This window comes from Heptranchias perlo, chromosome 30, assembly GCF_035084215.1.
Source record: "Heptranchias perlo isolate sHepPer1 chromosome 30, sHepPer1.hap1, whole genome shotgun sequence".
NCBI lineage: Eukaryota > Metazoa > Chordata > Chondrichthyes > Hexanchiformes > Hexanchidae > Heptranchias > Heptranchias perlo.
The window spans coordinates 12318673-12345447 of NC_090354.1; the positions used below are offsets into that span (position 1 = coordinate 12318673).

At 42.2% G+C, this 26775-nt stretch overlaps 1 protein-coding gene across 2 annotated transcripts in view; it reads right to left on the reverse strand.

The window, feature by feature from the left end:
- LOC137299921 (ceramide synthase 6-like) overlaps positions 1 to 24679 on the reverse strand; it is a 32100-nt gene extending 7421 nt beyond the window's left edge. Inside the window, exons 1-9 of one of the 2 annotated variants that reach the window (XM_067968919.1) lie at positions 24659 to 24679; positions 23603 to 23801; positions 16907 to 17012; positions 15497 to 15627; positions 13746 to 13803; positions 12668 to 12718; positions 10938 to 11030; positions 6198 to 6326; positions 2117 to 2223 (exon numbers count right to left, since the gene is read on the reverse strand). In XM_067968919.1, the coding sequence (XP_067825020.1) occupies positions 2117 to 2223; positions 6198 to 6326; positions 10938 to 11030; positions 12668 to 12718; positions 13746 to 13803; positions 15497 to 15627; positions 16907 to 17012; positions 23603 to 23793 (866 nt within the window). In that variant the 5' untranslated portion in view covers positions 23794 to 23801; positions 24659 to 24679. Of the gene's footprint in view, positions 1 to 2116; positions 2224 to 6197; positions 6327 to 10937; positions 11031 to 12667; positions 12719 to 13745; positions 13804 to 15496; positions 15628 to 16906; positions 17013 to 23542; positions 23802 to 24658 lie in introns of those variants that run through there. The other variant, XM_067968920.1, reaches the window with a different exon arrangement.
- Between the last annotated feature and the right edge of the window lie 2096 nt (positions 24680 to 26775).

A 26775-nucleotide genomic window follows, 5' to 3' on the forward strand; every position in this document is an offset into this window, starting at 1 on the left:
CTGGCTCGAGGTGGCAGAGGGGGTCACCTGCGCCACCAACATATGGCCCACCTGCATACAGTGCAGGAGGCGCTGCAATGACCGCAGTAGGTCCGCCACAGTGAGAACACGAAGTCTTTCCCCTACACTCCGTCTGCCACAACACTGCCCCCACCCCAAATCTCCTTCGGCACCGCCAACACTATTCTGTCACATCACCCTTCATACCCACTCACACCCCATCCTCATCTTACCTCCACCTACTCACCTCGCCAGTACTCATCCTGCCACTAACACGCGACCCAATCCTCATACAATCTCATGGCTCCATCCCATACTCACCCTCTCGTGCATCTCCCTCACGGCCAGCCTCACTCAACCTGCCACCACCTGTGCTGCAGCCACAGGGCATGCATCACATATGTGCAGTAGGCAGGGTAAGGCAAACGTCTCGTCAGCATGAAGGGGGTGCACAAGGGTGTCTGAGGGTTTGTCATGGGTGTTACCCATATTGAATTTCAGAGCAACAAACAGCACACATTATATTGACACCACCACTGCCATGTCTCCGCGAATCCTGTCCGTTGTGTCCAATAATGCCCGCTCCTGGGTATCACTATGAGGACCCACTACTGATGCCACCCATCGTGTTACTGCAGAGTAGGTGCAGGTGTATTTGCAGGGCTCATCCGCGCAGACGACTGAGAGACATCGGCGGTGTAGCCGGCTGCACCCTGGAAGGATGCGGAGGAGAAGGTGTGGAGGGCAGTGGTGACTTTGCCAGAGACAGGTAAGCAGTTGGTGCTGGGGCCAGCCAGGAGCAGCTCGGCATGAAAGAGGCTGCAGATCTCCACGACTACATGTCGAGCGAATCTGCGCCTCCCTGTGCACTGCTGCTCGGAGAGGTCCGGGGAGCTGCGCCTCGGTCTGTGGACCCTGTGGCGAGGGTAGTGCCCTCTGCGACGCGTCTCTCTCTGCGGTAGCCCTCCCTCCTGCTGTGCAGGTGGGCGTGCAACAACACCGTGTTGGGGGGATCCACGTCTCTGCGGCGGACGGCGTGGACTGCGAGGCTGCTGGTGCTGGTCATGCTCTTCGTCCTCTGAGGGTGTCCACACACCACCCAACTGGCAGGTGTTGGTCTGAGGGGTTGTGCAGGGTAGGTGTGTGGGTCCTCGGACTGGGGCTGCGGTTTCGTGTCGGTCTGTCCTCTGGCTTGGCGGGGGGTGGTGGAGGGCAGGGGTTGCCCTATGTGACGCGGTGGCCTCCTGCGTGGGTGAGGGCTCTCCCCCGTGGAGCGCACCTTGGCACCTGCCACAGGCTGCTGGCTGCAACACGCCTGGTTTGAAAGGTACTGTTTCCCCCAGTGTGGGAAACTCACTGCCTTGAACCTAAAATCCCACACTTCCTCTTTTGACAGCTGCTTCAGCTCATTAACTGACCACAACGAGCAAGTTAAGTACTCTCAAGTGGAACCCCGCTGGCTTTAATTGCCTGCGGGATTCCCACCAGCGGGGCTTGCGCGCGCAGCCCCGCACGTCAGCGCGGTACCCGGAAGTGGCCGGGATTTCGTCGCGATCCGGTCACGTGATCGGAGATCGGGATTTTCAGGGCCACCCCGCTGGTAACCCGCCGGAAACCCGACCCTAAAATCGAGCCCAATGTGTTTAAATACAATGAAAATTTGTTGTCATTTGTAACCTTTCTCCCCTTCTACAAGACCATTTTAACCAAAACTGCAACCCCTTGCTCCCACTAAGTTGGTAATAGTGACACGTAACTGAGCTGTACTAACCAGAATGTCTCAGGTTTAATTCCCGGTCTGATCGCTGAAAAGTGGATGTGTGTGCACATTGGGTAAGAACTGGTGCAGGCCCATCTGTGATATGCTCCCGGGTCAAATAATCTGCCAACATTCACAGTCCAGGCTCACACATGAATAATGAACATTTGGTTGAGATACCATAGAGTATCTGGAGTTTATGGAACCGCATCCCAACACTCTCAAAAGAGGAGGAGGAGGAGAAAAAAATTATATAAACAGAAAAAAAGGCAACCACTTCATTGGAAAATCTTACCGCTTCTTGGTGACCATAGAAATGTAGCTTATCTGTGAAAAATTTAGGAGGATGTTACTTACATGATGGGAAATATTACCAGACGGGTCACGATGAAGACCACAGCAAACATTAAGAAGAAGATGTTACAGAGATTTTGCCATTTAGCATAGTTTGCCATTTTAGCAAGCTAGATTAAAAGAAAACAGTAATTAGTGCCTTTTTTGTCCTGAACATATCAATAAAAATTTATAGAAAAGTAAATTGTCCATGGCACACATATAAATATGCAACTTGTAGTAGCTTTCAAAGAGCATGTTATCCACATTCTTAATATAAATAATCAAATGGTGTTCCCAGAGTAGCTAGGAGTTGCCACTGTTTCTAGCCAGATGACATTTACACAGTTAAACCCAATGAGTAGCTAAGTCAATTGACTAAATGGTTTTCAGTGTTGTGCACTGGTAGAGGCAGAACTCAACACGACAATCTGCTTACCAGAAACGTAAGGAGTTTTCTCACTTTTTAAGTTTAGTGAGGCATTCACTCTCACTTAAAGATGTAAATGATATACTCACAGGCGGAGACGGTTAGGTTTTGCACCTTATCTATAAACCACTCAATGGTGCCATTTCTCAGTGACCAAAACAGCTACACCACTTTCTATTGGACCACTTATATTACACTTTTTGGGTTGATACAACACAAATGCAAAAGTTGCAGTTATACTGCTGACTGAAGTTGCTGATCTAACATTGCACTGAATTTTAGCAAGCAATGTGAGAACAACTTGAGAAAGTAGTTTTATATCAATTAGATATCACATCAGCTGCAGCATAACTGGAATCTATCTAAGGTTCAAAAAATGCTACCTTCCCAAGACTAAATGAATTGACAGAAAAATAAAACAAAAATGAATTGATGTTCAGCAAATTTAGTTACATACAGAACTGGATGAATCTTAGGTACGCTCTCAGAATCCTCCTAAAGTTATGTTCGCAGCTGTCTAGTTTTCTTTCTATATTGTAGTTGATAGATTATTCTCTTGACTCTTTCTCCATTAACTCAGAGGTTCCCCAGAGCTTCGTACACCCACTTTGTTCCCTCTTCATGTCAATAACCCCTCCACTTATCATCCAACCTATCCACTGTTTTGCTGATGTTTACAGTCTACATTCACTAATTTCCTTCAGAATGCTTGTCGTTAGTGCGGAAAACCGTTAGCCTTCTTGAGGTGCGATTGTTGAATCTCTACAACTTGATCCCTTTCAAGCCTTTCAAGGGTCACTAGAAGTCTTGTTTCTTTCAATTCTTCCACAGTTTCTTCTTGCCTGTCTAATCAGCAGCTATGAGCTCTTTTGATGTTTTCATCCACATTTTGTTCTTCATTTATTGACATTTCTTCGAACCTTAAGTGAAACTTCCACATGTCCTCCATTGTGAAACATGCCTCCAAGAAGCTTGGTTTAATCTTTCTTCATAAATTCTTCTTTTCCTCTCAACAATTCTCTAGACTCTCTTGAATGCCCAACTCCATCTAAGGTTTGAATACTTCTATCTGGGGAGAAGTATTCAAACTTTCTAGCACTCCTGGACAGCATTCAAGAAAAAGCTTCTCAGTAAATAGGTAATCCCACTGTGTCTTTTAGCCTCTAATCCACCCCCTCCCCACTCTCTCTCAATATTTCTTGTCTTTCTCTATCAATTATCTTTATCAATACTACCATGACTAGTTCTCCTCTGAAGTTTCTTTTCTTGTTGTTGCTAAGCTGCAAACAAGCCGTTCTAAATGCTCTTCTTCCATCCCACTGAGTTAAAATCAAACATTCACTCCTCCAACCCCGACTCTTAAATAATTTATAGAGTAGTAACACAATTGTAATTATGGGTAATTTTAATTATTTGAAGGTGGACTAGTATAAGGCAAAAATTTGTGGTAAAAATGAGGCAGGGTTCCTAGAATACATCCAGGATAACTTCCTTAAGTAGTATGTTGTTTGGCCATCAAGGAAGAATGAATGCTAAATCTCATTCTGCGTAACGAAGCAAGACATATAAATGACCTGATGGTTAGAGAACACCTGTGAAATGGTGGCCAAAACTTAATAAGGTTCACATTAAAAAGATATAAAGAAAAAGAGGAGTCAAAGATAAAAGAGTTTGACAAGAAATTAACTAATTTTGGTGGAATGAAAAGAGTCCTAGCCCAGACTAATTGGTTGGAAACAATGGCAGATCAAACAATGGACCAACAGTGGCAGATATTTAGAAATGGGTTGGACAAGGGGCAGCTTAAATATATTCTTACCAAACGTAAAAGATGGTTTATCAAAGACAGAGATGTAAGAGCAAAAGTGAAGTTTAAGAAAAGAGACATATGATAAATATAAGGAGGACGATACAAAAGAAAAGTTTAAGAAATATAAAAAGTATAGAAGGGAAACAAAACGGGAGATTAGGGAGGCTAAGAGAGTATGAAAGAAGATTGGCAGTCAACATAAAGGGAAACAGCAAGGGCCTTTATAAGCAGATAAGAAGTAAAAGGATAGTAAAAGATGAGATGAGGCCACTTAGAGACAAAAGGGCCATCATGTACTTGAGAGTGATGGAATGGCAGAAATGTTTAATAAATATTTTGCCGTGACTTTTACAGCGAAGTTGAAAGTGGAACTATAGGAATATCTGAGGACGATGTGGAAGAGCAACTACCGGAGATAAATATTCAAAGGGAAACTGTATTTAAAAAAAAGGTTAATAGAACTAAAAGTAGAAAAGCTGCCAAGCCCAAACAGTATGCAACCCAGAATGCTGAAGTAGGTTGGGGAAGAGGTAGCAGAAGCACCAACCATATATTTTTCAAAAGTCTTTGGAAACTGAAATTCTTTCAAAGGACTGGACAGTGGCAAGAAAAGAGACAAGGATAAGGCTGAAAATTACAATGCAATTAGTCTTACCTCAGTTATGTGTGGGTAAACTTCTAGGGGTAGATCTTGACTTTGTGCAATAGTATAAAACAGATGATTGTAAGTTGGCAGCCCATTTCACACCTCTCCTGATTTTTATGACTTCAATTGAAATAAAAATCGGGAGAGATGTAAAGCGGGCTGCTGATTTGCTATCTCCCGTTTTACACTATCGAACATAGTCAAGACCTATTCCCACGAGTCCATAATATGGGATGAAATTGGTGAACACTTAGAAATGTATGGCTAACCAGGGACAGTCAGATGGATTTATAAAGGCAGGTCCTTTTTAATTAATTTAATTGACTGTTTTGGGGAAATCAGTGTACATTAAAGTGAATGTGGTAGACGTAGTATATATGGATTTTCAGAGTGCGTTTGCATAATTTGTCATGAAAATTATCCTGAGGATCGATTATCTTAACATTACGGTCCACATTTCTCTTTGGGGAATTATAAAAAATGGTATTCTCTATTCAGCACTATAAGTGCCTCTCACTCTGCCATCGGAGTGGCACCTCCAGCTGGCATTTGCACCCATACAGGCCACAAACCCCAACTATTTAAATGACACCATCCCACAATTTGGGACAAGATCCATGTCTTCCACTAATAGACTTTTAAAGGTGGGAGTGCAGGTAGAAAAAGCCATAAAAAGGAAGAATCAAGGAGTGAGGTAGAAGTACTTTTTCCACACAAAGTGTTGTTAGAACATAGTCTGCTTTACCACGGGTGGCTTTGGGACAGAAACTATCACCTCATTTAAAAGGGTATTGGATAAGTATTTGAATAGATAGAATAGAAAGAAAATAGGGAAAGGGATAAGAGGAGATAGCTCCAGTTAAAAAGCAAATATCGGCACAGGCGGATGAGCCAAATGACCTTCTTCTATGTTGTAATTTGTAATGATTTTTTAAAAAATACAATACTTCAATTTAGCTGAATGAAATCAGATACCTGGGACCTGGTTACAGTAATTTAACTATTGATCCAGATACATTTGAATCTGTCGTTTTTAACAACAGTTTTGAAGAACTGTTTTCATCACTCCATTAGACTGTAAGTGATATGCATAATTGTGTGTGTAATGTATACCTTCGTGGGAGTATCTGTCGTGTAACTATGGAAAACTGTAGCTAAGCAGAAATATATTAAATGAATAGAAAATGTTCTATTTTCAATGCGTGTTTCTTACACCTACCTCTAAAACAATGTCAGCTGCATCATGCAAGAGGAGAACAATGGTCCCTGCTCGTGTCATGTTGGCAATATAAGCGATTGTAAGCAGCAGAATGGTGACGTGATGATGGACACACATGACAACAAAATCCTAAAAACAAAGAAGTGAAAGGTAATCCAGATTATTTGGATCTTGACTCGTTTCAGTGCACTCATGGGATAGTCGGTTGGCTTAGTTAGTGATGTTCTCACTAATAATGTAATAGGCTGCAGATTCCAGTCCCAGCTAAGGGACCTGAGCTTTCGCCTAATACTCTTGCTCTCAGGTTAGATGGGTCTGAGCCCCGTACCAAGAGTTTGAGCACATTATCTAGATTGTGACTCCAGTGCAGTTCTGAGGGAGTGCTGCAATGTCCGAGGTGCCGACTTGTCGAAATTCCTTAGAATTGTACTGAAAATTGCAATCAATAGAATCGAAAGCAAAATCTCCTCAGATTGCTGTTGATGTTCATTAGATCACTAGTTACCTGCACTACCCCTCCCAATTTTTCCTATCCCTCAGTTTACAGTATATCATTCAGAGAGAGAGAGTCTAACCACCTCCCCTTGACATTCAACGGCATTACCATCGCCGAATCCCCCACCATCAACATCCTGGGGGTCACCATTGACCAGAAACTTAACTGGACCAGCCATATAAATACTGTGGCTACGAGAGCAGGTCAGAGGCTGGGTATTCTGCGGCGAGTGACTCACCTCCCGACTCCCCAAAGCCTTTCCACCATCTACAAGGCACAAGTCAGGAGTGTGATGGAATACTCTCCACTTGCCTGGATGAGTGCAGCTCCAACAACACTCAAGAAGCTCGACACCATCCAAGATAAAGCAGCCCCCTTGATTGGCACCCCATCCACCACCCTAAACATTCACTCCCTTCACCACCGGCGCACTGTGGCTGCAGTGTGCACCATCCACAGGATGCACTGCAGCAACTCGCCAAGGCTTCTTCGACAGCACCTCCCAAACCCGCGACCTCTACCACCTAGAAGGACAAGGGCAGCAGGCGCATGGGAACAACACCACCTGCACGTTCCCCTCCAAGTCACACACCATCCCGACTTGGAAATATATCGCCGTTCCTTCATTGTCGCTGGGTCAAAATCCTGGAACTCCCTTCCTAACAGCACTGTGGGAGAACCGTCACCACACGTACTGCAGCGGTTCAAGAAGGCGGCTCACCACCACCTTCTCAAGGGCAATTAGGGATGGGCAATAAATGCCGGCCTTGCCAGCGACGCCCACATCCCGTGAATGAATAAAAAAAAAGAATAGTACACTGAACTAGAACCAGAGGGCAGCATTCCACATTGAGTGGTGGGGATGTTAAAAGGAAGGGAAGAATTAGCACCAAGGTTAAAAGTAAAGCATTTGTTTAAAAAGTCACAAAGCTTAAGAGGTTTTTGTTTGATATTCTAGGGACAAAATTTGTTTTTTGCTTCTTCTTTCCCCGCCCCCCCCCCACCCCTTCCCCTCTGTCCTGCAGGTGGTGACATGGTCGGATATGGTTTGACAGGCACCACACTTGTCCAGTAATTTGCTCAAGTGTGAGCCTGATCAGTGAAGTCTGGATTGTCCAATTGGGGCGTATTTCAAGTGGGGCAGGACTTTCACTTGCCACGGAGATACCCCTGACTCCAATCGAATCGCTGGCCCCAGGATTATTAACATACTGGAGGCATAAAATAGTCGTGTCAGGCCTGCTGCAGGCTAAAGTTGTCTGCAGTCTCAGAGATCCCAGCAAAATTAGAAAAATCCCCACCCCCCACCCCTCACAATTTGTCTAGAACATAAGAAATAGGAGCAGGAGCTGACCATACGGCCCCTCAAGCCTGCTCTGCCATTCAATAAGATCATGGCTGATCTTCTACCTCAACTCCAATTTCCTGCCCAATCCCCATATCCCTTGATTCCCTTAGTGTCCAAAAATCTATTGCTCTCAGTCTTGAATATACTCAATGACTGAGCATCCACAGCCCTCCAGGGTAGAGAATTCCAAAGATTCACAACCCTTTGAGGGAAGAAATTTTTCCTCATCTCAGTCATAAATGGCCGACCCCTTATCTTGAGACTATGACCTCTAGTTCTAGACTCTCCAGCCAGGGGAAACAGCCTCTCAGCATCTACCCCATCAAGCCCTCTAAGAATTTTATATGTTTCAATGAGATCACCTCTCATTCTTCTAAATTCTAGAGAATATGGGCCATTCTACTCAATCTCTCCTCATTGGACAACCGTCTCACCCCAGGACTCAATCTAATGAACCTTCGTTGCACCGCCTCTAAGGCAAGTATATCCTTCCTTAGGTAAGGAAACCAAAACTGTAAACAATACTCCAGGCTAGCCAAAGCACATGCCCTTGCTGCCAGCATCAGTTTTCTGCCCCCTCCTCCTACCCGCTAAATGTTGGATCCTTGGCCCTAACAGGCGGCCTTTTGCATCCAGTTGACACAAATGACAGAAATACCTTGGAGAACATATTTATCTCATTTGTGCACCACCTACATGCACCCACTTACATATGGTTGGGCACATGTTTTGTTGCTAGGCCTGCCCACTGGAAAATAGGGGGAAGGGGGGAAATGGGACACGCCATAGTTTGCCCCCAAGCAATTTGTCAGCCCCATCCACTGAAAAACTGGCGGGATGCGGCCAGAAAATCGAACCTTGAGTTCCAGTGCATTACTCGACCATGTTGGAACATCACGGCAAACTATAATCCTGTCTTCACCTGATGTCTGTACCCATGTAGTTTCCTACAAGGGTCACCAGATAATGATCAGCAGCAGGAATCCTGCCTGCCTTTTCTCCTCCCAAACTGAGAGGCATTGAGGTGAAGTGTTGTTACCCCTGCTGAGATTAGCAAATTCAGAACAGGCCAGGGATCAGACCATGACACTCCTGGCCTGTACTGCTCAGCACCACACTGGAATATAGTTCAACACACTTATAGAAATAGAATCATAGCAAACAAATTTATTTTGCTGCCCAAAGACATTATGCCAGTCTGGGCCATCTGTGTGGAGATTGAACTTAGTGTGCGATAATTTGTAGCAAAATCCAAATCTGTAGTTTAGGTTCTCCATTAAATTGCTGCAGAGGGCTCTGAATGCATTACAGGGCCTGTCCATGTGTCACACTAGTCTGAATGGTGTCGAGGGAGGAGCTTGTAAGCCTGTGGCGTGTAGCCTACAGAGAGGAACCTTGGACTATGATACACACAGTGAGGTATGTAGGTAAGAGGGCAAATGCTGCAAAAATCAGAAGCTGTGCTTGTAGTTTGATCCTTCTTTCGAAGTGGAGAGTATGCTTTATGATCCATTAGTGACTTTTATTTTATATTTTCATTATTTTGTTCAATTCCATGAGGTTCCACTTGTGTGGTCAATGAAGAGAAAAGCTTGAACACCCCGATACTACATTGTTCAGCCTGGAAGATAATATCTATCATAAACAACTTTCATTACTTATTAGCGCTTAACAGAAAGCAATGACTGTTTAAACTCCCAACTATAACAGAAACACAACACAGGGAAACAATCAGAAACACCCAAAATAATTCCTCTGATTAAAATTAAACAATGGTAGAGACTAAATTTTTAATAAGGGTCTCTTTTGCCTCCGATGTTTATGTCTACCATCAAATTAAGATTTGAGGAACGGAACATGAGGAATTACTAGGAATACATCCCACTTGTAGACACAACAACCACATTACTGAGAGTGTCCCTTCTGCAAGACTAAAAAAAGTTGAAAAATTAAAACTAGTTAGCCCACAACACAACTAAATAATGGCGTTATGTTAATTCATTGAAAAGAATTTCCACTGCAGGCATTGCACCCGTTTCTCAGGCGTAAAACGGATGCAAAGCATTCTAATTTAGCAGTGGTTCAGCCTGCACCCGACCTGTGAAGGCATTAGTCTCTCTGCTAAATTTGTGAGGCACCTTTTTTTTAGGAGTCTTAAGCGGTTGCCTAAAACAGGCATTAGGCCTCATGCATATGTCAATGAGGGGCCCAACGCCTGTTAAAGGATCCCTTTACAAAATTAGTTATCGATAAGCTTGGTAGGTGTTGGGCCTGCCCCACTCAGGATTTTTCAGTGGCTCCCAACTACAGGTATGTTTAAAACAATTTGTTTTTTAAAAAAAAACCTTCATGAGGAGTCAGGAGAAGCAGGAGTGCTCCCCTGATTCCACAGGCATTGCAATTATACCCCCCAGACTCCGTTCCTACACACCTTCTGCCTGGGACCCATTGGATAAAATACGACATCATAATGCATAACTTACTCCACTGTTATTCAGTGCAATCTGCCAATTCAATAAATATGGTATTGATCCCTGCTGCACAGTCTCAATTTTAGCTACCCACATGTTTTCCTTTCTAGACTATGGTTTCATACCAATGATTTCAACTGGGCATACAGCCAGATGAGTGAGCTATACATTTCTCTGCGATTTTGATACCAACCTTGCTCCAAACGCAACCAACAAGGAGGTACTGTAGTGAGCTGGACAAGGCATCCCATCGAGTGACCCTACTAAGTATTGGAAAAACTCAGCACGTGTGTTAGATTCAAGCAGCCATTGAAAACCAGACACCATCCCTGTAACGTCATTATTTTGACTGCTATTTTAAAGAGCCACTAATAGAAGGTGTGTGTGCATCATCATATGACCAGTGAGGTCAATTTCAGGCTTACCTTTCTTTTAACATCAAAAAACTGTGAAAATATCAGTGACCCATAGAAAGCAAATTCCATCATGTAATGTATGTAGACTTCAAGTGAAAGTTCCTTCAAAAGAAAATAAAAACAGGATATAACTTTCAGTTCTCAAACAATTTTCTTTTTTTTTGAGTGGTGCCAATATTTTCTTAAAGACTGCACTTCAAAATGATAATTCATTGTATATGAAGTGTTTTGGAATGTCCTGACTATGTGACAAAATGCTATAATAATGCAAGTTTTTTCTTCTTTCTAACCTCAGGAAAACATACTTCTTACTTCATCAGGATAGCTTTTGTTTTCCATGTCATCCAACCGTGTGGCTCTCTTTGCCAATTATCAGTGGTTTTGTGCCTTACACTCACTAGGATCTAGATTGAAAATGTCCAAGCTTGTTTTATCTAGAACCATAATGGTTGGTAAAATGAGGACTCTTTCACCACATCAGCCTGGCTTGACACAAACCCACTTTTAGGACAACACACGGATACCCAGTCTTTTGCATGTCTGGTCATCGAAGTGAACAAAGCCTGATAAATGGAATGCTCTTCAATTCTGCAAGTGTATTGGCAGACACATACCATGGGATACACATTTATTCTGTGGTGGGGGTCCTTAACACAACCAAATAAAACCAGATGTTCCATTTGGCTAAGATTTTGTAGAGAAGTTCTTCCTACTGCACATCAGCATTTAAATAATGTGCTAACCTAAAAGTAACATATACTCTACTTTATCCTGAAGATAACTTAGAAAGTTTAATAACTTACGGCTGCCATCTTAAAAGTTTTTGGATGTATTCTTATTAAAATAATTTATGAATTTGTTTTCACAGTTGGATGGGGTCGGAACTGAATGAGTCTTAGTTTATTTTTCCAGATGAGAACACGAAGTAGTTCCCTTACTGGCAGTGAAAGAATCTAGCTTGACCTGAAAAAATGTTGGAAGGTTGGACCTGGTCAAACTTGTCAGATAGGCAGACTCGTCAACAGCAAGATCAGCAATTAACATGTTTCTCTGTATGGAGATGGCTTGGGCAAGAAAGTAGATGTAGGTTGACAGTAATTTCATACAAAGAAAAGTTATGAGTTCAAAAATTTTTTAGTTTCAGTTAAGTATAATAAAGCATGCAACAGACCTAAATATCAGAAAGGAAAATCAACAAATTACCAATAAATATGAAAAGTAATTTCTATAACATATTAGTTCAATGCATGCAAATATAGAAAAATGCAATTCCTACTTTTTGGGTTGAGATGAAAAAAACTGTTGTTTAGACTTTTGTAGGCAACCAGGGGAGGCCACTGGGATTACTTCAAATGAAGTATAATCTGCACATTGGACTGAAAAGGTGAAGTGGGGATTGAGCTGCAGTAAGTGTGAAGCAAACCAGAAGTGTGATACAGCCCAGACTCTTGGTATTAACAATGATAAAACAATGGCTTTTAGAATAACAAAGGAATCCTTTCGCAGGGCCAAGCCTCTGGTCCCCAACTACAGAGGGGACTGATAAATGAATATGCTTCTCTGAATGAATCACTGCGTGGTGCGTGACCAATGATGACCCTCCCAATGTTTATCTTTTCCCCTTTACGATGACATGGCCACGACCAGGAACTTATTCTTTTCTGGGATCACAGATGCAAAAGGCATTCTTGTGCCACCGCACACTAACGTTAATCAATGTATAATAAAATAATTCTCACATGAAAGGGGTAGTTGTACCAACACTCTCTGCTATCCCACAGCCAGGGACTCTGTGAGGAAAGAAAAGTATACACTAATTTAAAAAATCATTATACTTGCAGGATAAAACACAACTTTAAAAAAAACTTTTTATGGAGAACTTGTTTTAAACACATACATGAATTCCGACACAAGGTTAGTGCCTAGCAAGAAAAACAAGTACAATACCAACTTTAAAACTGATCAGCAGATAAAGCATTAAGCCGAGCAAAGAAAAAAAAATACAAAAGAAAATGAGTTACACTTCAGACACTGACCTCTGAAAATCCTACTGATGCTCACCCTGTTTGCACCAGTCGAGCCTTAAGCACTGGCACAATAATATCTGGCAGAATCCCAGCTGAGCTGTTTCCCTCCGGAATGCTAGTCCGCCAGAAAACGTGTTTGTGCTGGAGTTGTAGACTGGGTACCGATTATAGATTAACAAATCTGTAAATTTGTGCAATAGCACTGGGCAAATAAAGGTTGAGCTTTCAAAAACAAAGATCCTCTGAGAGCTCAAGTGAATTTATCCAACAAGTTTGCTGAGCTATACAGCCCAACGCAATCCCAGGTTTGATTCCTGGTCTGTATTGAGTTAGCTGATCTCAGTCAGGGAGGCAGAAGGGGGAAAGGCTACACCTGGCTTCAATTGGGATGAATGGGGGGGGTTAGGAACCAACCATGGTTCTCACTTCTCATCGCTATCCAACAAGTCTTGCTGTGAATGTGAAGCCTGAGTGAAATATGATCAGGCTCAGCTGTGATACCCCTGGCAGTCAAATGGCTCGCTGACAGTCACTGCCAAGGTTCAGACTTCAATAATGGCCACTTGAGTGAGGTACCAGATGGCAACCAGTGCCCGTGGAACCATACCCCTGCAAGGGGTGAACGCCATCAAGAGAAGAGAGGTCAATAGTGGAGAAAATAGATACGGAAATTTTAAAAAAATCAAATTCTACGTGACCCAGAAAAATCTATTCTCCACACATGTGGCAAATGATTGCCGATACATGTTTCAAGCTAAATAACTGGAATTAAACTGATTTGTTCCCTTACCTTTGACAGGTAATAAAAACTGAATGAAAAGGCCCATAGATAGAAACTGAACTTCCACCTATAGGAGAAAATCAAAGCTTTACTAACACAATGAAACATTTGTAATACAGAAACATTTTTCTTTAAATACATGCCTTTGAGTTTGTTATTTCCAAACTGCTCACTGTTGTTTATTCCCTATTTGGGGTACTGCATGCTACTAATCATGATATACTACCATAGAAAAGACCTGTAGCTCCGGAAATTAATTGCATATTCACTCAGTATCCTATGGAGCAACCTGCATTGCACAGATTCTCAGTATTGCCCAGTCTCAGTGGTACTACCATTCTTATAACTGAAGATTCTGACAGTATTGGAAGCTTCAGCTTTTCCAGCCTACTTAATTTTTAGCTTGACTAAGTTTGAACTAATATTGGACGAGTAATTCTTCATAAATACATTGGAGTGCTTTTGGACCCAGAATCGGTGCTGCACAGGGACCAAGTGGTCCAATGCCAGCCCAAAATTGAGCCTCAAGCCTCATCTAAATAATAGGGGCGAGCAGTGGGTGCGTGTCATGCCTCCACAGGCAGCTCGCTCTTTTGCAGCAACTAATTTCAGGCCACCAGCCTCACCGGCAGCGGCCTCAGGAAAGTGCCGGGGGGGAAGGGGGCGCAGAATAACGGGAGAGGGGCCGATCGCTGCTGGCACTCCTGCTCCTCCTGGCTCCACAAGAAGGTTTTAAAAACGTTATTATTTTTTAAAAACTTACCCTCAGTTGGCAGCTGCTGCTTAGGCCACAGAAAAACCCTGAGCGGGGTAGGCCTGACACCAGTCCCGCTCATCGCAACCCAATTTCTGTGAAGGGACCTAAAACAGGCATTAAGCCCCGCATTTACTGTAAGGGACCTAATGCCAGGGCCGCGTGAAAAATGGCCCGACACAATTTCAGGTTGGACGTTTTTCAGGCGTCCTTGGGGCGTAGGAGTATGGTCCCTGAAATTGGACCGTGTTGCATCCATTTTACGCCCATAAAACGGGCACAATGAGGTCTAATTTTTTTGATTTTGCTACACCTACAGATAGAGAAAATCTTTCCACACTGTCATCACACAAAGGCTATTTACTGTCTTATTAAAAACTTTTTCAAATTTTTAACTCATTAATTTCCTCCACCTCGACCCAACCCCACAATTTTACTTTCACTTTTCGCCTCCTTGACCATGGACTTCCCACTGGAAAGATGACCAGCTCCCAGGCTTTCGTCAGTACCACTTGTGTCAGCTGCTAGGAGGCGTGTGAGCAGAGCCTATTGAGGACTCTTCCCTGAGGTCCCTGGCTGCTACATGGCTGAGATCAAGAAGTGCAGAGAGCGAGGGATCAAATCTGCACTATATGTTAGTGCTTGGACATGCTTGTCTCCACCATGCCATCTGCATATGAAAAACAATCTATGTCATTGCAAATCCTAGCCCAATCTGTGCAAATTCTAATCACCAAAAGACACCAAATGAAGCACAGATGCTTTGCTATTGGGAGCAAAGGAAATCAGCAGTGGAAACATGGCAGCCCCCGACTTGAGCAGCTCCTGGGGATTGCTTGCAGAGTGGCATTGGCAGGGAGGTCGTTCACCCACCCACTCAGCCATCAGCGGGTATGAAATGGGGAAACCACTGGAGGAAACAACTTGCTACAGGTGAAGGAAACAGAATTTTTTTTGAATTCTCAGAATGCTACATTGGAAAATGTGGTAAGGCAAGATTCCTTACATGCTCTCGCAGAACTTTGTCAGAAGACTTGGTCTGTCCTGATGTCGCCGCAGTTTGAACCATTGTACCACTTTCTTTGTATCCCAATCCAGCTGCTTTGCCAAACGAGTCAGATGATTTTTACCAGGTTCCTACAGGATGATTAAAAAGACCACATAAAATAGATTAAATATCAGAAATTATTTCTCTGGGTTACTAGTCCAAGTTCCCAATAGGCATCATAATCTATTGGTATTCCACCCTTTGATATAATAATTATCTTTTGTTATACCCAAAGTTTTGTGACCATCCCACAGCAGCCTCATGGAGACATAACAGTTTTTATACAACGATAGGCTGTTTAGTGAGCAGCTCCATAGAATCAGCTAGGATCTTCTCCTAGATGTCAATTCAGTCCATTCGTGGTTTTGAAATTCATTACCACGGTGTTCAGCAAGGTAAAAGTGCACTCAAAACAAGGAGGTAAAAATCTGGATTGACCTGAAAGTATCAAAGTGTAGATTTGAAGTGTAGAATCCATTAATAAAGTCAATCATTTTGGATAAGGAAAATAAATCACTGTGTACGAATTTGAACCTCACTATATAAAATATACTGGGTGATTTCACCAGAAGCTCCCATAACATTGCCACCTTAAACCCTGCCTTAGCCCAGCTGCTGTTCAAACACTAAGCCATGCCTTTGTCACCTCCATGCTTGATTATTTTAATGCTATCCCACCTGGCCTCCCATCCTCCACAATCTGTAAACTTCAGCTCATCCAAAACTCTACCCTCCATATCCTGTCTACACCAAGTCCTGATCACCCGTCACTCCTATCCTTGCTGACCTACATTGGCTTCCAGTCCCCCAACGCCTCAAATTTAAAATTCGCATCCTCGTGTTTAAATCCCTTCATGGACTTGCCCCTTCCTACTTCTGTAATCTTCTCCAGCCCTACTACCCCCCTCGGTCCCAGAACTCTCCATTTTTCTGACTGGCCTCTTGTGTACCGTTCCCTCTTTCCTCCCCACCACTGGTGGCCAAGCCTTCAGCCATCTAGGCCTCACATTCTAGAATTCCCTCCCTAAACCCCTCCACCTCCCTCCTCCTTTAAAAGCTTCCTTAAAATCCACCTCTTTGCCCAAACTTTATGGTCACCCCTTCTAATATCTCCTTCTTTGGCCTGATGTCCATATTTTGTCTGATTACATCTCTCTGAAGCGCCTTGGGATGTTTTTCCACCCTAAAGGAGCTATATAAATGCAAGTTGCTGTTGATGAGTGTTATGAGACACTTAATTTTAGAAACGAACAGTTCATTTTCTATATTTGTAAATATTTGGTGCAAATATATTTATTTAACGTATGTTCTTCTAAAACTTATCCTCTTGTAATAATTATTTCCAAGACTTAGTCAATATAATCTCACCGTAGTTATATCTTTGAACACTTTTTCCAGAACAATGTTTTGCTGAGCCTTCTGGACTGGCCTACAGTCTACTCCAAGGAACTTAGCAAATGGTGTTGCAATAAACCTAAAACCATAAAAACAGAAATTTTGAGAATACGTCAATAAGCACAGGTAACACAGCATACCACCAGTGTGCAGTTATTTTAATAGAGTGAAAATGACCCTGTGACTGTGTGATTTCACATCTTATGGGACTGCAGTCAATCCTACCAAAATGTGACTACAGCATTTGTCAAACTCCATCGTGGATTGTGTCAGATATTGCTACACCTCGGTGAAACTTACACTAAACCCTTTGAACTAAAATAACATTCATACATTGTTGAGATTTCTCAGCAATTTTAAAATATATTCATACATGACACCACATGTATAAATGGGATGCCCGTTGAACAATAATACATGCACAATTCTATGGTATCCAGTGTATAGTGCATATTTATGTTATACATATTTATATTATACATTCTATGGTATCCAGTGTATAGTACATATTTATATTATTATGTTATTGTGTGATAAAGACCATCTGGCACAAAAAAAAACACAACATTGAAACAACAAGCAGAGGTAACGTAGTTATAACATCAAAATCTAATACATGCTCTCAATTATAAGAATTTTTAGAAACAGGAAAAGGCAATCAGGCCTAAAAGTCCTGTCTGCCATTGATAGAATTTTAGAACTATTTAGAAAAAGAGAATTTTGTGTCATTGGTTGATGCCACGAAGTGGCAGGACACAACTTGCCAACACATCTGAAGTACTGAGTGAAGGCCAAGTGCTTTCTCACCGGGAGGAAAAGATTGGACAGCCAGTCACCCCAGACTGTTCCAAGATTCCTCTCATAGTAGGTAACTAGAGTGCCATTGGTAGAGCCAGCTTGAAAGCACATTTCCAGACCATTCTGTCACCCACAGAGAGGAGATGCTTGAAGAGATTTAGGGAAGGGGAAAAAGAAAATTAATTGCAAACAGACAAGTGATCTGCTGCCAAAAATCTGTTAGTAGTGCTCTATATTCTACAACTAGTATTTGTCAATGGTGCTCTGTGGTCTGCCACGGTATTTGTCTATAGTGCTCTATAGTCTGCCACGGTATTTGTCTATAGTGCTCTATAGTCTGCCACGGTATTTGTCTATAGTGCTCTATAGTCTGCCACTAGTATTTGTCAATAGTGCTCTATAGTCTGCCACTAGTATTTGTCAATAGTGCTCTATAGTCTGCCACTAGTATTTGTCTATAGTGCTCTATAGTCTGCCACTAGTATTTGTCTATAGTGCTCTATAGTCTGCCACTAGTATTTGTCAGTGCTCTATAGTCTACGACTAGAATGGCAATACTGCTCTATAATCTGCCAGTTGTATTTGATTGGAAGAAATTTCTGCTCATCCAATACCGGATGTCGGACAAGCAGTATGACAAGTCAGAGGCAGTGGAGAGGTCGAGAGAGGCGCTGGTGAGGTAGGGCTGGGTGTCGTCAGCGTACATGTGGAATCTGACATTGTGTTTTCAGATGATGTTACTAAGGGGCAGCAAGTAAATGAGAAATAGGAGGGGGCCACAGATAGATCCTTGAGGGACTCCGGAGGTAACGGTGTGGGAGCGGGAAGAGAACCCATTGCAGGAGGTTGTCTGGTTATGACTGGATAGAAAGGAATAGAACCAGGCTAGTCCCGCCCAGCTTGACAACAAGGAGAAGCATTGGAGGCGGATAGTGTGGACAATCGTGTCAACAGCTGCAGACAGGTCGGGAAGAATGAGGATGGATAGTTCACCACAGTCACAGTCACAAAGGATGTGATTTGTTACTTTGATAAGGGCCGATTCAGTGCTGTGGCAGGGGTGGAAACCTGATTGGAGGGGTTCAAACATGGAGTTGCGGGAAAGAGGGGCACGGATTTGGGAGGCGACAACACGTTCAAGAACTTGACAGGAAAGGAAGGTTGGAGATGGGGGCGATAGTTTGCAATATAGTAGTACATAGACTACCACTAGAATTTGTCAATAGTTCTCTACATTCTGCCACTAGTACTCTATAGTCTGCCACTAGTATTTGTCAATAGCACTATAGAGTCTGCCACTAGTATTTATCAAGAATGCTCTGGTCTGCTACAGCGACTCTGTGGTAGCTCTCTCGCCTCTGAGTCAGAAAGTCGTGGGTGCAAATCCCACTTCAGAGATCTAAGCACAAAATCTAGGTTGACACTCCAGTGCTGTACTGAGTGCTGCACTGTCGGAGGTGCCGTCTTTTGCATGAGGTGTTAAACCAAGGCCCTGTCTCCCCTCTCGGTTGGATGTAAAATATCCCATGGCACTATTTTGAAGAAAGGCAGGGGAGTTCTCCCCGGTGTCCTGCCAAATATTTATATCTCAACTAACATCACTAAAACAGATTATCTGGTCATTATCACATTGCTGTTTGTGGGATCTTGCTGTGCGTAAATTGACTGCCACGCTTCCTACATTACAACAGCGACTAAACCTCAAAAGTACCTCATTGGTTGTAAGCGCTTTGGGCCATCCTGAGGTCATGAAAGGCACTATATAAATGCATGCCTTTCTTTCTTTAACTAGTATTTGTCAGTAGTACTCTACAATCTGCCACTAGTATTTGTTAACAGTGCTCTATAGTCTGCCACTAGTATTTGTCAGGAGTGCTCTACAATCTGCCACTAGTATTTGTTAATGGTGCTGCATAGTCTGCCACTAGAATTTGTCAATAGCTCTATATAGTCTGCCATTGGTATTTGTCAGTATTGCTATATATTCTGCCACTAGTATTTGTCAATTGTACCATATAGTCTGCCATTAGTATTTGTGAGATTTGCCTTCCAGTTTTCTCTCTTTCCCTAATGCCTCAGCCCAGCAGCTCCCTTTGACAGCACAGTATAGATTGAAACTTTCCAAATGGGGAATATGAGTTTGATCCTACATCTTGGCATTGCATGGCACAACAAGGAGCTAGGAGATAATGCTAAACTGATAGGCTCCAGTTAGAAATTATTTCCAGTTTTGAATCCTCTACTTTAGAAAGGATGTCAAAACCATGGAGAAGGTACAGGAGTGATTCCTTAAAATGATACGTGGATGAGGGACTTTAGTTACGTACAGAGACTAGAGAAATTGGGGCTCTTCATTTGAGCAGAGAAGGTAAAGAGGCGATCTGATAAAGATGTTCAAAATTATAAAGTGTTTTGATAAACTAAATAAGGAAAAACTATTTCCAGTAGATGGTGAGTTTGTAACTAGAGGGAATAAATTTAAGGTCCTCACCAAAAGAACAATGGGAGAAGTTAAGAGATTTTTATTTAAACTTAAAGGAATGCTGGGACATGAAATGCCATACCGGAAACAGTGGTGGAAGCTTTTAAAAGGAAAATGACTAAATATTTGAAAAAAAGAAATTTAAAAGGGTATGGGGAAAGTGTAAGGAATTGGATGAATTGCATTGGTCTTTCAGAGATTTGGCATAGTTGTGATGGGCTGGGTGGCCTCCTTCTGTGCTGTAAAATTCTATGTTGGCAAAAATCATTGGGTTGTGAGATGTAAAAGGTGCTATTCAGAATCCTTATCATTGGTTCAATTACTGAGTATGTAATGGTTTTTACAGGGAGTGGGGATAAGGGAGAAACCAGAATTCTTTACATATTTGGGCTGAGTTGGTCCTGCAAATTTAATACACAACTTCATTTTCAAGAAGGGGTAAGTCACCACTGGACACAGGCAAGAGACATCTCACAGAAGAGGTTCTGTTTGCTCTTAGTCTCCTAGTAGCTGATCATAGAACGTTGTTGACAAGGGTCTCCCATGGCTGAGTGAGTTTGAACGATGAGTATCTAAGCCATCTAGACCGGGAAGATCCCACGTTTTATCTCCAGTCCATGCAGTGTTAGCTGATCTCAGCCAGGCCAGCAATATAATTGGCCTCAGCACCCATTGATTAGGGAGGGAAAAGTCAGCTGGGATCCCATCCATTCTTCAGTACCTCACCCAAATAGCCATTACTCATGTCTGAACTGTGACAGTAGGGGTAATTTTGACTTTGTGCAATAGTATAAAATGGGTGATAGCAAATCAGCAGCCCGTTTTACATCTCTCCCCATTTTTATTTCTACTGAAATCGGGAGAGATGTAAAATGGGCTGCCGATTCGCTATAACCCATTTTACAGTATCACACAAAGTCAAGATTACTCCCAGTGAGTCTTAGTAGGCTATTTGCTCCTGGGACATCACAATCGAACTGCTCACTCGATGCCCATGCACATGCACATTTTCCAGTAGGAACCACTGGATAATAACCAGGAGCACGAACCTTGCTCATATTTTCCTTTCTCCAACCCAGTGAAAACTGAGTCCATTTGTAGAATCATAGAAAATTTACGGCACAGAAGGAGGCCATTCGGCCCATCGTGTTCGCACTGGCCGAAAATGAGCCACCCAGCCTAATCCCACTTTCCAGCACTTGGTCTGTAACCTTGTAGGTCACGGCATTTCAAGTGCACATCCAGGTACTTTTTAAATGAGTTGAGGTTTCTGCCTCTACCACCCTTTCAGGCAGTGAGTTCCAGACCCCCACCACCCACTGGGTGAAAAATTTTTTCCTCAGCTCCCCTCTAATCCTTCTACCAATCACTTTAAATCTATGCCCCCTGGTTATTGACCTCTCTGCTAAGGGAAACAGGTCCTTCCTATCCACTCTATCTAGGCCCCTCATAATTTTATACTCCTCAATTAAATAACCCCTCAGCCTCCTCTGTTCCAAAGAGAACAACCCCAGCCTATCCAATCTTTCCTCATAGCTAAAATTCTCCAGTCCTGGCAACATTCTCATAAATCTCCTCTGTTCTCTCTAGTGCAATTATATCCTTCCTTTAATGTGGTGACCAGAACTGTACACAGTACTCAAGCTGTGGCCTAACCAGTGTTTTATTTCCTAAAGCTAAATCCAGAACTGCCCCCTCTCTTGTTGGGCTTGCTACGTACCAGCTAAAAAAATTCTCCTGAATGCAATTTAAGAATTTTGCACCCTCTATACCCTTCACACTGTTTCTCAGTTAATATTAGGGTAGTTGAAATCCCCTACTATTACTGCCCTACTGTTTTTTCACCGTAGAGTCTCTACTGCTGCCCCAGCTAAGATCAGCTAACTCAGCACACAACGGGAATTGAACTTGTGCCCTTCCTGACACCAAAATAAACCTGAAACTCCCTCTCCCTTGTCCATGCCCAGCAACCAGTGTCCCAAGTCCGCCATCTCTGTGTGTTGCCACCCAAGTAATAGTTTCACTCCTGATTATATGTAGTGCTCCCTAAATGTATGCAACCATCCAGACATGCCTCATATACTTTCTAAAGTTAAAGAAGATTATTTGCTGTTATACAGACCCTGACTCATCCGGATAAGTAAACCGTATGTCTTTGAGAGTGTAATGTTACCCTGCATGTACCTTGACTTTACCAGCTATGCAAACTTCACAGATTGCTCCCAATGTCTGAACAAGTTTACCCAGGAGGTAGCTGAGCCCTAGAAGGACCCAGGTTTGATTTCTGGTCTGTTCTGAGTCAGCTGATCTCAACCAGGGCAGCAGTTGAGGTGCTAAAATTGACCTCAATGCTCCGGTTAGGAAGGGAAAATGGCACTATATTCCTGCTGCTGATTGCGATCCAGGGACCACTGCTGCTAAAACATGTGTATGGAGGTTGGGTGATGGGATTGGGTTTGGTTGTGATGCCCCAACATTCAAATAAGCAATTGGCACAAGGGTTACACCTGAATAATGGGCATTTGGGTGAGGTACACTACAGAGCATTTAGCTATACCCCAAAGAGTTAATGCCTTTAGATGAGGTGGGCAGCAGAGAAAATTAGCAAAAAAATGGGGGGGAAAACTTTGCAGTTGACAATAATACCCTTTAATAATAAACAGGAGTTAACAACAAGTATCACCTATTGTTATTAGATATTCATTAGTTTGAGTACAGATACAATCCAAACCATGTTTTAACATTTTTCATCAAAACTTATCAACATAATGGAAGGACACTATGTGCTTGGAGCTTAGTGATGTATTATACATTAGCAAATATCAACTGTTACAGAAATCAATCGCACCCTTTGTTATTGTTAAAAAATGAAACCAACTTCAGAAGTTCAAAAGGGAATCGGATATATACTTGAAAAGGAAAAAATTGCAAGGCTATGAGGAAAGAACAGGCGAGTGGGACTAATGGGACAGCTCTTTCAAAGAGTCAGCACAGGCACACACGATGGGCCGAACGGCCTCCTTCTGTGCTGGATGATTCCATGATTTCCATGTGTCAGACGCCTGTTTATGCGTGGACACTGCCTATAAACTGCAATTGCCTGGCGACGTCTGTCGGCAGAACATTGCCAGAACATCTACTTGTAAAGTTGGGAGTTCCGAGCTGAGCTGACACAACCTCTCTTTTTTAATTATGAGGATGATTGTCTTTTTGGGGGGGTGGTTTAAAGTAAAATTCCCAAATAAAGTACTTTCAAAACATAATTCATTCGAAGTTTACAACATATATAAAGAGTAGTGCTAGTTTGCCAAAAAAAAAAATCCACGTACACAAGATTGCATTTGCCATACTCTCTTCTCATGGGTATATTTTTTTTCCTCTCCCTTTACCTTTCGAAGAGAAGCCGCAACACGTAGATCGCCCAGGTCCAGGGCAGAAGAAAGTACAGATCCTTGAGCCGGGGGTAGACCGGGTTCTGCGAATTTTCCAGCTGTGCCCTGCTGACGTTGTGAGGAAGCCAGAAGTTCTCGTCCCAGACTGAAATGGAAAGCCACAGCGGCAGCCAAGCGCTGCCCTCCATCGTCGGAGCTGCCAAATACACACAAGACTGCAAGTCTGAGCCTTGCAACGAACGTGACCCCTGCCGTTCTGTCTCATCGATTGGTTAAACATATTCGAAAACAAATTCCTGCCTCGAGTTCCACAAACCAGCGCTCCATTTTGTATCAAAACACTCTGGGACCGTACTTCTCTTAAATTAAATACATAAATGATATGTGCAAAAGCAGATTAGATATCCATGCACAAAGTTAGATAAGATTAAAATCAAGCAGGTAAGATGCATCTATTATATTTGCAAAAGGCGTTTGTCAAAAGGAATTACATAGTTTTTTTTCGATCTTAAAATTAAAACTGTTGAAAAGAAGTTTTAATACCTTGTGTTGATTCAAAAAAATAAAATAACGTTTTTCCCAAAATGACATAATGGAGGAGTTACCGAAACCGACAGTAGGAGGGCTCTGAATTAACATACCCAAGAGTAAAGCTACAACAAACCTCTCGATATATAAAAAAAACACGGAAGCACATCTCTTGTCCGCACTGGTGATGATTCATTCACCAGGCCTAGTAAATTCTCAACTGTTCAAACAACTTTTTAAAGCAAAATAAAGGAACTGTTCTGAATATGGTAATTTCTAAGTAAATTTTATTTTAAAAATTGAACCAATGAAACTGTATTAGAGATATGATTAGATATTCTTCACAAAAAGAACATTTTATAAAATAATGCAAAACATTGCTTGAGAAGCATCGTCGTAATAAGAACAGGAGACAAGCAGACAAAATTACAGGAAGAAGGACCATGTTTTAAGTCCATGAGTAAGATGTTATAGTAAAAATAAAGCACGAGATAAAACAGAATATTTTGTGAATTGTCTGCTAACCTTCCGTTTCATAAACTGACACTTAGCTTCCAACCCATGTGTCAGTTTGATAACCGTTCACAAAAAAAACTTTTTCATTGGGATTGATAGTTGTCAACTGAACCAATTAGATCAGTTGGAAGTCACAATGAAAACTGTCAGGACCAATCAAATCAGTTAGTAGGTGGTATTGAAGGCTGTTAAATCATATTATTTTCTCCCACTGTTACAAGTTGTACACAAACTTGGGGCAGAATAGGTTTAAATGAGCTGATGGTTTGAGAAAGCTGAAGTTGTAACAGTTCTATTCACTGTTTGCAAAGAAGTTGTATATAACAAACAAGCTGCTAAAATGCAGCTTTTAAAATTTTCTTCAAAGGTACTTTCTGGGACATGCCCAACTGTTGTTTTAGGTGATGGTTTATTTTTTTCAAGACTAGGTGCAGCTACTTTTTGAAATAAGGAGGATGTTCCCTGGCAAAAAGTATTAGTTGGCTTTATTGAGCGTTCCTGTCATTGCACTTACAGAATTTCCAGAGTTTGGAAATAGAGTGGGGCAGAAGTGGTGTTGAGTTTTATTTAATTTAAACAAATTACACTGTTTCTCATTTAGGATTTTACTACAGCGCACTGCGAATCATTGGGTTATTTGTGTGAGTCATAGTGCCTGATTATATTCTGTAACTTACCTGTTTCTGGTTTGTTTGCGCACACATGGGTGAGGTCTCTTTGTTACCAAGCAGTAAGCAGGGAGGGAGCTCGCATATTAGTCTATATTAGAGTACTCAATGTGCATGGAAAAATGTGAGGCGTAACATTGATAAGAGATAGCAATTCTCAGCCTGGAGCCAGTCAGGTCCACCTGAAAGCCCAAAGTGCTGCTGCACATGCCTGTTCTTACAAACCACATTTATGTGCATTTTACTTTTTTAAAAAAACAATTGTAGCATTTTTTATTTCCAGGGCAAGAATATGAACCTTTCTAACAGGGTCAAAAGAGGAACAATTACTGCTGAAGATAACAGCGAACAAATGTTTAACATGTCTGTTTGATATTTCTCTGTGCATTAGCAGTGGGTAGTAATAGTTATTTTAATTTTACTCTATAAAGTTCTATGGCAATTCCTACAACTACTTTTATTTTCATACTTAATACATCAGTAAACCTTTTTGGCTTGAAAGGAAGAATTATGGTAACCTCCAAAGTGCACAAAATAAAGTGTCAAAAATTTGGAAATCACCTCTTATGTACATGTGCAATGTTTTAGTGCATGCACAGTGTTTTGGTGCATGCACAGAAGTGAGCCACAATACATTATGGAGCAAGTTCAATCCCAGATCAGCTGTTTTTCCACAGTGCTGAAAAGGATTAGCAGGAACGTTAAAAAAACTATATATTTTTGAGAGATGCAATCTGAGCAACGCTTACACCAGATCATAAAACTTAAGCAGATTATCGCATTCAGAAATACTTTCAAAGGTACAAGTACAGTGTCAGCAGTGGCTCAGTAATAGCACTCTCGCCTCTGAGTCAAAAGGTTGTGGGTACAGTCCCACTCCAGGACTTGAGCACAAAATCTAGGCTGACATTCCAGTGCAGTATTGAGGGAGTGCTGCATTGTCAGAGGTGCCGTCTTTCAGATGAGACGTTAAACAAAGGCCCTGCCTGCCGTCTCAGATGGATATAAAAGATCCCATAGCATTATTTTGAAGAAGAGCAGGGAAGTTTTCCCTGGTGTCCTGGTCAACATTTATCCCTCAACCAACATCACTAAAACATTATCTGGTCATTATCACATTGGTATTTATAGGATGTGTGCAAATTGACTGCTGCGTTTCCTACATTACAACAGTGACTACACTTCAAAATTACTTAATTGGCTGTAAAGTACTTTGGGACATCCACAGGTCGTGAATATATAAATATATAAACGCGAGTCTTTCAAGTAAACAGTCCATGAGAATACCAAGTTTGATCTCTGAACTGTGCTGAGGCCAGGTACCACTGTAGTTGGCCTCTGCTCCCATGTCTTGTAAAGGGGGAAAATATTAGACAAGGTTTCCATTCCTGATTGCTATCCAGGGACCTTGCTGATTAAAGGCTTGTGTGTGGATGTTGTGTGACAACAGGATTGGGC